Here is a 12,705-nt window from a genome sequence, read left to right as displayed (position 1 = left end):
ATGTACCTGGGGAGAGACCACCGACCTTCCAAAAGTAAACTGGGAAACTTTCTCACTTACCGGAGCGAGCGGGATTCGAACCTGCGCCAACCAGAGGTGAGAGGCCGTGTAATTTTGAGCGCGATGCTCTAGCCACTCGGCCATGGAGGCCCCCGAGAGTAAGACTGAAGAAACAAACTTGTGCCAGTATTATGCATAGACTTTATCTAGTCTGTTGTTATCTATAGTATGAACATTGTAGGTACTGTAACCAGGTGCTAAACAAGGACTTAGACAACTGCTGCACACGACTGTTACAGGATCTCGTCCGCTTTCAGGACAGGATGTACCATAAAGATCCGGTCAAGGTACTCCTCAGTAGTTAGACTAGATAAAGCTGGCAGTTAATAATAACCTCTGTAGTTAGATAAAGCTGACAGTTAATGATAACCTCTGTAGTTAGACCAGATAAAGCTGGCAGTTAATGATAACCTCTGTAGTTAGATAAAGCTGACAGTTAATGATAACCTCTGTAGTTAGATAAAGCTGACAGTTAATGATAACCTCTAATAGTAAGATAAAGCTGACAGTTAATGATAACCTCTATAGTTAGATAAAGCTGACAGTTAATGATAACCTCTGTAGTTAGACCAGATAAAGCTGGCAGTTAATGATAACCTTTATAGTTAGATAAAGCTGGCAGTTAATGATAACCTCTATAGTTAGATAAAGCTGGCAGTTAATGATGACCTCTATAGTTAGATAAAGCTGGCAGTTAATGATAACTTCTGTAGTTAGATAAAGCTGACAGTTAATGATGACCTCTATAGTTAGATAAAGCTGGCAGTTAATGATAACCTCTGTAGTTAGACCAGATAAAGCTGACAGTTAATGATAACCTCTATAGTTGGGAGTTGAACTATGTTCAATCTCCCTGGGTCATCACGCACTTTTCTGCGCAGTAATTTGTATTGATTTGTATAGTGGTCGTCAGCGGGGGTTCTGTGTCAGCTGATTTACTCCTAGGTAAATCAACATAAACTTTTATAAACATCCGCCATTAAATAATCCATGTAACTTTTCTGAATTAATATAATTTTGATAATTGACATGTAAATAAATGCAATGATATTGTATTCAAATCAATTTGAATACAAGATTTCGATCAAATTGATACTGATAGACATAGAAAAATAAAAGATAAGGTTGAAAATTGTCGTTTGTAGCGCAGCGTCACCTATAAACATTGATAGGAAAACGAACGACAACTGCACACAAGCCCTATTGACACCGTGGTGCGAAATATCGAATATGGTGCGAAACCTCAGAAAATTTACAAGAAATAACTCTACAACATTGTGTATGTGTATATATTTGGTTTTTTTAATGTGATATAAAAAAAATGCTTGATGTTACATGTAGATTGAATTAAAACACGTCATTCCCAGTCAACAACTTTCGATTGGGATCGGAATACGAAATAAAATTTCTTATATCCGGTGGCAAAGTGAAACTGCTTCATGCTTCAAGTTATTGAATTACGTAGTAATTGCACGTTACACATTAGAGAACTGTTCCTTTTAATAAAGAAAGTCACAAAATAGATACAAAATGAGTGTACTTTATTCATTACTGTTACCGAGCTTTCGTCGACTATAATCTCGAAATGGCGTGTTTCGCTGCGCTTGATGACGGTAAGGTCCACATTTTCTACGTGAGTAGTGTGATATTTGTTTATGAATTTTTTGCGCATACATGGTATGTCTCGGCTAGGAATTATGGAAACTTTCTCACCTATGTATGTAAAGACATATTAATCTCTATTTTTAAAAATGTAGAACACTTTTATCAAATGACAATGTTTGAAAACGCTTAGAGCCCCGATGTCAGAATTTCCTTTTCCAAGACATCAATATGTCAAATTCATTATCCTTTTTGAATAGTATGTTCCATATTTTGTACCAGTTATCCATTTTGAATCCCCTATTACAATGGGATTTTGCTGCACTCTGTAATGTTTGAGTGGATGTCATGAGTGTGTGTCAAACAGAAATTTTAAGAGCATGGGATAAGGTGCTGCCATGTATTACTTCACTATCAAAGTTTAACCCAGTTGCCACAATGTTGAATTTATGCTGCAAAAAGGATTGGAAATTGCTCTGGTCAAAACACATTGTTTATTTGTCTACAGATGAAAGAGACACGAGGATTCTCCCTCACAAACTGAAAAAAAAATAGTTATGGATCTTGTACATATATAGTTTATTAATCACTATAGATTCCAACATCACGAGTCTGATTCCACTATATGCTTTCCATACTGTCAGGTTCATTCACCCCCTGTTTGAGCCACAGTATAATATCCCAAATACCTTGGCAATAAATAACATTATTTGACTAGTGTTTCATTTTTAGCGGAGTTGCGATGAAGTCGAACTCGGCTTATGATCTGATGAAGTGCCTTTGGGCGGGCAGGCGGGCACGCATCAACATTTCATTTCCGCACCATAGCTCTTGAGCAAATTATAGGATCTCATTTAAACTTAGATGGATTGTCACCCTCAGTAAGATGAGGAAGCCTATCGATTCTGGGGTCACTAGGTCAAAGGTCAATGTCACTGGCTATAAATAGACTGAAATTTGGAGAAAATTTTGTTTTCCGCACCATAGCTCTTGAACGAATTATAGAATCTCAATCAAACTTAGATCGATTAAGTAAGACAAGAAGCCTATCGATTCCGGGGTCACAAGGTCAAAGTCACAGTGGCTATAAATAGACTGAAATTTGGAGAAAATCTTGTTTTCTGCACTATAATTTTTTAACAAATTATAGGATCTCAATTAAACTTAGATGGATTATCGCCCTTGATGAGACAAAGAAGCCTATTGATTTTGGTCAAGGGTTAAAGGTCAAGGTCACAAAGGATTTAAGTCGGCTGAAATTTATGTACGCAAAATTTTGCTCCCTGCTTGATAATTCTTGAAAACTTTTCTGCCGGTTCCCTCTATGCCCATTCCTTGCGCAACTCGGCTTGTGCATTTCCGATGCCCGACAATTTTTAATTTTTTTGCATTTCATTTTTTTTTAGTTATTATACAATTACTTACCATTCCATTGATCCTCTACAGGACTGTAGTATACTCAGGTGACAGTTTAGCATATTGGACTACCTTTTCAAGTAATGAATCCTTAGAATTAGCTATAACTAGGATTAAACTTGAATGTATATATACAGGGGAACAACTTCTTCATAACTGCAAGGCATTGATAACCATATTGATTTGAATGTTTGGGCCATAATATGTGGTCACATTTTTCATGAGAATATAAAGGGGTGAAATTCTAGAAAACAACAACACGACTTCAGTTACTCGAGGAGCGTTGTGGCCCATGGGCCTTCCATTATCCATGTTTGCTGTTGTAACGCTTTGAAAAACAACAACAGTTGATTTGTATCTAAAATCATGATAATATTCAGTCATTTATCCCCCTACCCTTCCAGTACTATCTTTTCTAACTGAATTTCCACAATGTTCAACTCCCATGAGTACTTTAAGTACTTTGATTAGATAAAGCTGGCAGTTAATGATAACCTCTATAGTTAGACCAGATAAAACTGGCAGTTAATGATAACCTCTATAGTTAGATAAAGCTGACAGTTAATGATAACCTCTGTAGTTAGATAAAGCTGACAGTTAATAATAACCTCTGTAGTTAGATAAAGCTGACAGTTAATGATAACCTCTATAGTTAGATAAAGCTGGCAGTTAATGATGACCTCTATAGTTAGATAAAGCTGACAGTTAATGATGACCTCTATAGTTAGATAAAGCTGGCAGTTAATGATGACCTCTATAGTTAGATAAAGCTGACAGTTAATGATAACCTCTATAGTTAGATAAAGCTGGCAGTTAATGATGACCTCTATAGTTAGATAAAGCTGGCAGTTAATGATAACTTCTGTAGTTAGATAAAGCTGGCAGTTAATGATGACCTCTATAGTTAGATAAAGCTGGCAGTTAATGATAACCTCTGTAGTTAGACCAGATAAAGCTGGCAGTTAATGATAACCTCTATAGTTAGATAAAGCTGACAGTTAATGATAACCTCTATAGTTAGATCAGATAAAACTGACAGTTAATAATAACCTCTGTAGTTAGATAAAACTGACAGTTAATGATAACCTTTATAGTTAGATCAGATAAAGCTGGCAGTTAATGATAACCTCTATAGTTAGATAAAGCTGACAGTTAATGATAACCTCTATAGTTAGATCAGATAAAGCTGGCAGTTAATGATAACCTCTATAGTTAGACCAGATAAAACTGACAGTTAATGATAACCTCTATAGTTAGATAAAGCTGACAGTTAATGATAACCTCTGTAGTTAGACCAGATAAAGCTGGCAGTTAATGATAACCTTTATAGTTAGATAAAGCTGACAGTTAATGATAACCTCTATAGTTAGATAAAGCTGACAGTTAATGATGACCTCTATAGTTAGATAAAGCTGACAGTTAATGATAACCTCTGTAGTTAGACCAGATAAAGCTGGCAGTTAATGATAACCTTTATAGTTAGATAAAGCTGACAGTTAATGATAACCTCTATAGTTAGACCAGATAAAGCTGGCAGTTAATGATGACCTCTATAGTTAGATAAAGCTGACAGTTAATGATAACCTCTGTAGTTAGACCAGATAAAGCTGGCAGTTAATGATAACCTCTATAGTTAGATAAAGCTGACAGTTAATGATGACCTCTATAGTTAGATAAAGCTGGCAGTTAATGATAACCTCTGTAGTTAGATAAAGCTGACAGTTAATGATGACCTCTATAGTTAGATAAAGCTGGCAGTTAATAATAACCTCTGTAGTTAGATAAAGCTGGCAGTTAATAATAACCTCTGTAGTTAGACCAGATAAAGCTGGCAGTTAATGATAACCTGATGGATTTATATTTTAAAACAAGAATTGGTTTGTGTTGCTGAGGCGTGTTGTAGGAAGGACACAAAAAAAGATATGTTTGTATAAATCTATTGAGTAGTTATTAGCACAAATACTGTTTAGTCAGAGCTCCAGATAATTTTTTACCACAAAGAGTATTTACCGCCTGATTTTCAAATCAATGAGTATTTTGCTTTTCAGAAAAATTCAAAAGTGTATTTTGTTAATTTACTGATTATCTTTGCTCTTTTGCACAGAAGATGTCACCAGATAAACGATACTTCTTCTGTTAAACTTTGATTTAAAGTTTAAGCTAAAAGGCCGCTCCAACTATTTACGGGGAAATTCCTTTGTAGTTCTTTTTATTAAAACTTTTCATTGTCATTGGGAATTTGATATTTATCATTGATGCATTAAAGTTGAATATGTCAGACACTCAGTCACATGATTATGATCCAATTCTTTAATCATTCGTCCACGATTGATAATACAAATTGTTTTTTTTCTGTGCTTTCAACCGCACACTAACTCTTTAAAAGAGAAAGTATAACAAGTAGGCCTATATAATAGTGTTTTGAATTAACTCTTCCAATTTCTCAAAATTGTGATTGTCATCAAAACGTATTTCTTAGTGCTGAATATCATGTATGATCAAGCCCTGGGCTAACCTCAATTCATATGAATAGATAATTCATATTTATATCATACTACATGAATCACAAATACACACATGATTTCCAACTTAAATGCGTATTTGGTAAAATTTAAGGAGTATTTACTCCGATATGCACCTTATCTGGAGCTCTGCTATGGGATGTACAAACTTTAAACAAATTCTTTGATTGCATTCAAAATCTATCTCTCCAGAAGAATTCAATAGATAGATATCCTTTTCAGGGTGTTTTAGCACTATGAATTACATCCATCAGTAATGGTTGATTACTCCCTTCAATTTACCATCTTTATGATTGCATTTACAGAACTTAATACAGCTTGTTGAACTTTAAAGTATGGAGTTCAAATCTTGTCATGTCCAAAGCAACACTTTCATGAATTTCTAACTTCAAGGCATGATAAACTAAAATGGAATAAAATTACCTTTCTTAATTTTTCAGGGCCTACAGAATGTACACTCTTAAAAGTTTTTTTTTTTAGAGTATTCAGAAACTCTCTCTCTCTCTCTCTCTCTCTCTCTCTCTCTCTCATTCTCTCTCTAAAGAAATTCTTGATCAAGTAGGATTTGTTTCAAGAAATTCTACACTGTAGAGCTACACTTGTGACAGAGACATCTGTGTTTAACTGCCTGGGAAGTATTCTACTAAAAATGTATTTATTTGTAGGCTAAAACCAAGAGAAGGATAGTACTAGGATTGAGGGAGGTCACCAAGCATTTGAAACTGAAAAAGATAAAGGTGGTTATCATCTCCCCAAATCTGGAGAAAATTCAGTCTAAAGGTATGCATACATTTATGAAGACCATAGTTGACAACTCACCCAATTTTGTCGGGTTATAACTGATTTTTTTATCCGTAACCTGATTATTTTTATGACCCAGCGGGTCATACCTTTCACCCAATATCTGCATTTGGTTTTGTAAATTAGTCCGCACATGTTATTTCCAGTTTGTAACACACGAATGGATCTCCGTAAACAATGCCGATGGTTATGTACATTACAGATAAGTTATCAAAGCAGGTGTGAACAATTATGTGACAAATAGGGGATTGAAGTCCTCATGTAGAATGGCTTCCATCAAAAAGAGATATTTATCAGGGCCAGCAGACACGCCAACAAAAAGAAAACGATACTTAAGTATCTACCAACAAAGAACAAGAACCACGAATACCCAAATATGGCCCTGTAATTTTGAGTAAAATAAAGTATCTTCATTCCAAAATTTCATCATGGTATGAAATAGCTTAGACCTTCTTTATAAATCCAGTGTTTTTTCCGCGAAAATTCACGCATATAGAAATTATATTAACATGTAGAACCCATAACAGTTGTGTTATTTTTGTAAAAGTTGATAATATCCAACAATATGCACCAAAAATATGTATAACCCCCAGGCCTCGATCCAATAAATATTAATGAATTGTAAATTAGTATATTACATACTGCATAGAAGTTAAGAGTGTTTTTGGATCGAGGCCGGGGGATAAGTGAATTTTTACTTTTTATGTTCTACAAATAACCGGAATTTCACATTCCATGCACGAAATCCGAATACTTTTCCAAACTATAGGTTTAGTACAAATCGTAATATTTAAATATTATAGTTGGGGATTGTTCCATTGTCTTTTTACGAAACCAGTAATTATTCAAAGTTAATAAAATATGATTATTTCAAACAATATTATTGAAATAAAACCGGATCCGCGCCATCGTCGGAATCGGGCTATGTATATCAATCGATTTTGCCCCCAAAATTTCAAATAGATTATATGCTCAATTTATGAACTTGAATATATATGTAACCATGTTAGGGATAGTTACAAAAACCTTGTACTAGTTAACAGTTTTAGTTATTTGATCAAACAATTACGAAGCTAAGTCCTCCAATCCAATCCAGATACAATCGAGATCCACCCATTGTCTGTGCCGCGCCTTTACTTCCACACATTTTCTTTATACTATACATATTTTATTTATCTGAAGGCCGTTGAATTTAATAAATATCTGGCTTCACATGTTTCATCTCCGTGCATTCAGTTTTCTTGGCACTGATGAACATGTTGAAATCGCTGTCGCAGTACATAAAAAGACTTGGAGGGCCGAGGGGTGCCTAACTCGATAGGCTACTTAGATGCGAAGGTATATTGGCCTATCCCGTATTGTTTAATGATTTCTAACGTTATAGTACAATATATGGGTACCAGACAAAAATTAGGCATCCACATAACAATACAAAGGATAGACTGTAGGCTACAAGTCTCTGAGGTATAGATCTACAACATTCGTTCGGTTGTTTACGTGTCAACCGATTTGGATATACGTCATCGGGTACCGTTATATTTCGACACACAGCTATTCCGGTCCATTGCATATTTCATCCGTCAGAAATCAATATATAGAAATACATACAAATATGAATACGAAAAATATATCTAGCAATATGGATCTTGTTTTGCTTTTAAATGAAATTCATTGACAAACAGAATTACATTTGATCTAATTAGCAAAAATACAAGGCAGTTAATAAAAAAGGATAATGATAATGAATAATTCGAAAATGAATAAAAAAATAATGTAAAAAGAATGTTAACGAAAATAGTGTATATTTCATTGTTTCAATTATATTTATCATTGAAAATTCAGTCTCAACAGCAAATATTCAAAACCACAAATCATAACAAAATAAAAAAGACGAATGGAAAAGAGAAGAAGATGTCATTAATACTGATTAAAATAGAGGTGAACATATGAATCCCACTCGTTCTTGAAGTAAAAGTTGATGTATTTATTTTTAAATATATTATCCTACATAATTAAGTAAAATATTACTAAGCATTATAGAAGGAAGAACTGAACACATTATTAAACCATTGTCCTACTTAATTTAGTTTGAGTGTTTGTAACATGGAGGAAGTGTCTGATAACAGAAAAAGGTTTCCCTCATGCATTTTATGTAAGATATTAATTAAACCTAATGACAGGAAGAAATGTGAAAGTGTTAAAATAAGCAAATTTTATGGTGGATGCCAAACTACACCATGATTGATAAGATTCTTGTTTCTATTTATATGAACATAACATCCGCTTAATTTTGTTTGCACACTAACGGTTAGTGTGCAAACAAAATTAAGTGGATGTTATGTTCACATAAATAGAAACATATATGATAGAACCAAACTCCCCCCTTGCATATATTTGGTTTAATAAACCAAATATATGCGAGGAGGGAGTTTGGTTCTATTATATGTAGCAGTATCAGAATAAGATTTTTTAATTAATGAATTCGTTTCATAGATGTTATGGAATTAATGATAATAATTAAGGCATTTTGAAATACACACTGGTCTAGATATTATTGTAATAAATGATCCGAACAGGAAACTAATGAAATTAGATAAATGGAACATATTTTACCCGATGATTAGTTCACGTTAAATTTTTTTTAGCCTAATGTAAAATAAATTATATCCATATGGCTTAACTAAATGTTCATGTGTTATTCTGTACATGTACGGCTACTTTTGTAACAGTTTCCCTATCCCCCCCCCCCCCCCCCCCCCACACACACACACACACATCATAAACGTAACTCCCTATATAGCAAAACACAAATAAAAGTGTGAAACATAGGATTAAAATGTTTACTCACTGTCCAAAGTTGTACATGTAGCAAAGTGCGTCTGAAATAACGCCGCTGTCCAAAGCCTGGCTATTACTGTTTACGGCGTGTTTACATGTACATGCGGGATAATAATAACACCAGGCCCCCAAACAAATAATAAAAATAAAAATCCGCAAACTTATAAAAGATTGTTAAAAGAAGTGATCAATATGCAACATAAACTACATGTACATCTAATATTGAAACGCACATACATAGGTCAATAGATCTTATTCGTAAGTCAACGGTTGGATCCACCGTGTTTTCGTGTACCTTTTAAGATGCCCCCCCACCCCCCTCCCAAAAAACCCCCCCCAAAAACCACTATCAGTATGTGCAGTAAATGGTTATACAGTTAAAATATTGGGATCGTGTTTATCTTCATGTCATACTTAAATAACAAAGCTGTGTAAAGAGGTAATGAATTAATATTACTTTAAAACTGTTGAATGGTTGCATATAAATAAAAATTTAAAAAATATATATAAAGAGAGGGAAGGAGACAAACAGAGAGAGGAGAAAGAGATGTACGAGTATACTATATAGGTTTGTGTTTTAATATAGAATTAACATAGACAGATTTAAATATTTACAATATCATAATTAAATTGCACTGAATAGTGTTTTTGTTTCACTTTTATACCTAGAGAACTTCCACGTAAAAGTACATGAAATGTTGTAAAATTGTGACGTTACGTTGCAAAATTGTGACGTCAATAACAATCTGGCCAAAACAATGGGTACTTTGAACGTCAATAACTAAAAAAATTGAAAAGATATCGTAAAAAGAATAACATATTTGAAAAATAGATATTCTTGGCTTCTGTCCCCGAGAATAATATCATGTTCTGACTAAGGGCCATTTTTGGCTATTCGTGGCTCTGGGCACCTATTCACAAAATATCTTACGACTAAGATCAAAATTTACAAACACTGTAATTTCCTTATTTTACATTTCTTGTAGACATTCTTAATTAATATGTAAAGTACATCCATGGTTTATAAAAGTTGAATACATACTTGTGACCTTGTGATCAGTATTTCATTATCAGACAGAATTCTTTTTTTCATCTTAGTCGTAAGATATTTTGTGAATAAGTCCCCTGGTTCTTTGGGAAAATGACTTTTCATGGGTAAAAAAAAAATATTGAGGACATTGTGATGCTTATTGTCCATTGTGTAACTCACACTATTGGGTCTGGAGCTAAATATAATCTGACAAAACATGCCAAAACGTCAAATCATGTAAAAAGTACTATTTAGCCGAGTTGCGTAGCAAATCTCGGCTTTAAAATTGGCGAAAGATGGGCGTCCAGGCGGGCGGCGTCCACGATTAGCTTGTCTGGTCTCTAACTTCCATACTACTAGGGACATCCTAATGAAACTTACATAACATGATCACATCCCAAAGAGGAAGGTTCCTATTTATTTTGAGGTCCAAAGGTCAAGGTCACTTTGTCATTAAATGCCCTAGATTTGAGCTTGTCCGGTCTCTAACTTTCATACTGCTTGGTGCGTCTTCGTCAGACTTGCATGTTTTGATCACATCCAAAAGAGGAAGGTTCCTATTTATTTTGAGGTCAAAAGGTTCAGGTCTCTTTTTCACTATACACTGTAGATTTGAGCTTGCTTCTAACTTTTATACATGTACTTGCTGGTGCATGTTTATCAGACTTCAAATCCTGATGGCATTCAAGATTCATGTTGCTTTTGAAATCCAAAGGTCAGGGTCATTATCACACTAAATACCTATTGCGGCCATTCAAAGCTTCATACTTATAAACTATATTAAATACGTGCATGTTTTTACTTCATGAATGGAAGCGTGCATAATTTTCCAAACTGCAACTCGGCCATACGCATCTATGATGCGTTTTAGCGATTTTTATAATTTTATTTGAAGGAGTAAGTTTAATTAATGTATGTCCTTCTTTTAATTTTGTCCATCTCCATCAGTTTTGAAAAATTCAAAATGTGCCACTGTCAATGCTTCTCTTCAACAAATACGCAATACACACATTTCTATTGTAAATATTTTTGAAACATAAACACTTATATTAAACACATATAATCCTAGTAAATATGTCGTGAATGGCATTACGCATTTTGACCAGATTTTTTTTTCTCTCCAAAGAGGGTCATGACCCTCTTTTTACATGTTGGAGGTTGGCAACTATGATGAAAACATAGTTAGAACAAGCATTCTGAGTGTATTGCATAGCAATACATGTCCCCTACCAGCCCCAAGTTAAGTCATCTGTGTACTATTCTGCATGAATAATCAGCATCAACAGTTTGTGCACAAGAATAAGCAGGTACTGTAAAATGCCCTGGTGGTGGGCATTCTCAAAAGTGCAGATTCAAGACTCTTCAAATCAATGCCCTGGTGGTGGGTTTGGGCCACAATGCTGATTCAGAGTTTTATCAGAATATATGGAGAGAAATTTGAAAATCTGTACATTTAAGTAGATCTAGACATTGTGTGATAAATTACAATTAATCATTATACGATGAGGGTAAATATCTTTTCTGAAGGTTGATGTGGTAAAAATCTTTTCTGAAGGTTGATGTGGGTGAGCATTGTGGCCCGTGGGCTTGTTGTATTATGAACTCATTCTAATGTTTACAGGAGCTGATTTGTTTACAAATGTTTGATATTTGATATGTTAACAGGACCTTGATATTTGACGTGTTAACAGGACCTTGATATTTGACGTGTTAACAGGACCTTGATGATGGATCTATTTACCGGAGCTTGATATTTAATTTTTTTATATTTACGGGAGCTTGATGATTGATATGTTTACAGGGATTTGATATTTTATATTTTTACAGGTGGTCTGGATGATGCACTCAATAACATACTCAATCTGTGTAACGAACAAAATGTTCCCTTTGTTTTTGCCCTGGGACGACGCGCACTTGGCAGAGCTTGTGCTAAACTGGTTCCTGTTAGTGTTGTGGGGATCTTCAATTACAGTGGAACAGAGGCAAGTTAAAGAAGACGTGATTTTTGTCTAATATTTCTGTATGAAGAATATGACACAATGAGTATAATTATGTTCCCCAAACAAAGTTTGGGAACATATTGTTTTTACTCTGTTTCTTATTAAGGTCTTCCGTCTCCTGCGGAAGACCTTACTATTATTGTTCGCGTTCTTCTTCTTCATTATTATTATTATTTTTATTATTATTAAGGTCTTCCGTCTCCTGCGGAAGACCTTACTATTATTGTTCGCGTTCTTCTTCTTCATTATTATTATTATTATTATTTTCCTTGGTAGTACACACGTTTTTCTCAGCCATTTCTCGATCGATTTTCACGAAATTTTCAGAAAAGATGTCTTTTGGTGACGAGACTTTGCTTGCAAAATTTCGTGCTTGACGTCACTTCCGGTCAGGAGTTATCTCTCTTTTAGTGACTTTTTGAAGGGCCTTGTCCAC

General features: G+C 34.4%; 1 protein-coding gene across 6 annotated transcripts in view; it reads left to right on the top strand.

The window, feature by feature from the left end:
• LOC125661657 (selenocysteine insertion sequence-binding protein 2-like) overlaps positions 1-12,705 on the top strand; it is a 50,213-nt gene that overhangs the window by 25,093 nt on the left and 12,415 nt on the right. For all 6 annotated transcript variants that reach the window (XM_048893724.2, XM_048893727.2, XM_048893728.2 and 3 more), the window contains exons 14-16: positions 242-347; positions 6,266-6,380; positions 12,097-12,251. In XM_048893724.2, the coding sequence (XP_048749681.2) occupies positions 242-347; positions 6,266-6,380; positions 12,097-12,251 (376 nt within the window). The remainder of the gene's footprint in view (positions 1-241; positions 348-6,265; positions 6,381-12,096; positions 12,252-12,705) is intronic.

This window comes from Ostrea edulis, chromosome 8 (genome assembly GCF_947568905.1).
Source record: "Ostrea edulis chromosome 8, xbOstEdul1.1, whole genome shotgun sequence".
Lineage (NCBI taxonomy): Eukaryota > Metazoa > Mollusca > Bivalvia > Ostreida > Ostreidae > Ostrea > Ostrea edulis.
This window is presented reverse-complemented; position numbering and strand designations above follow the sequence as displayed.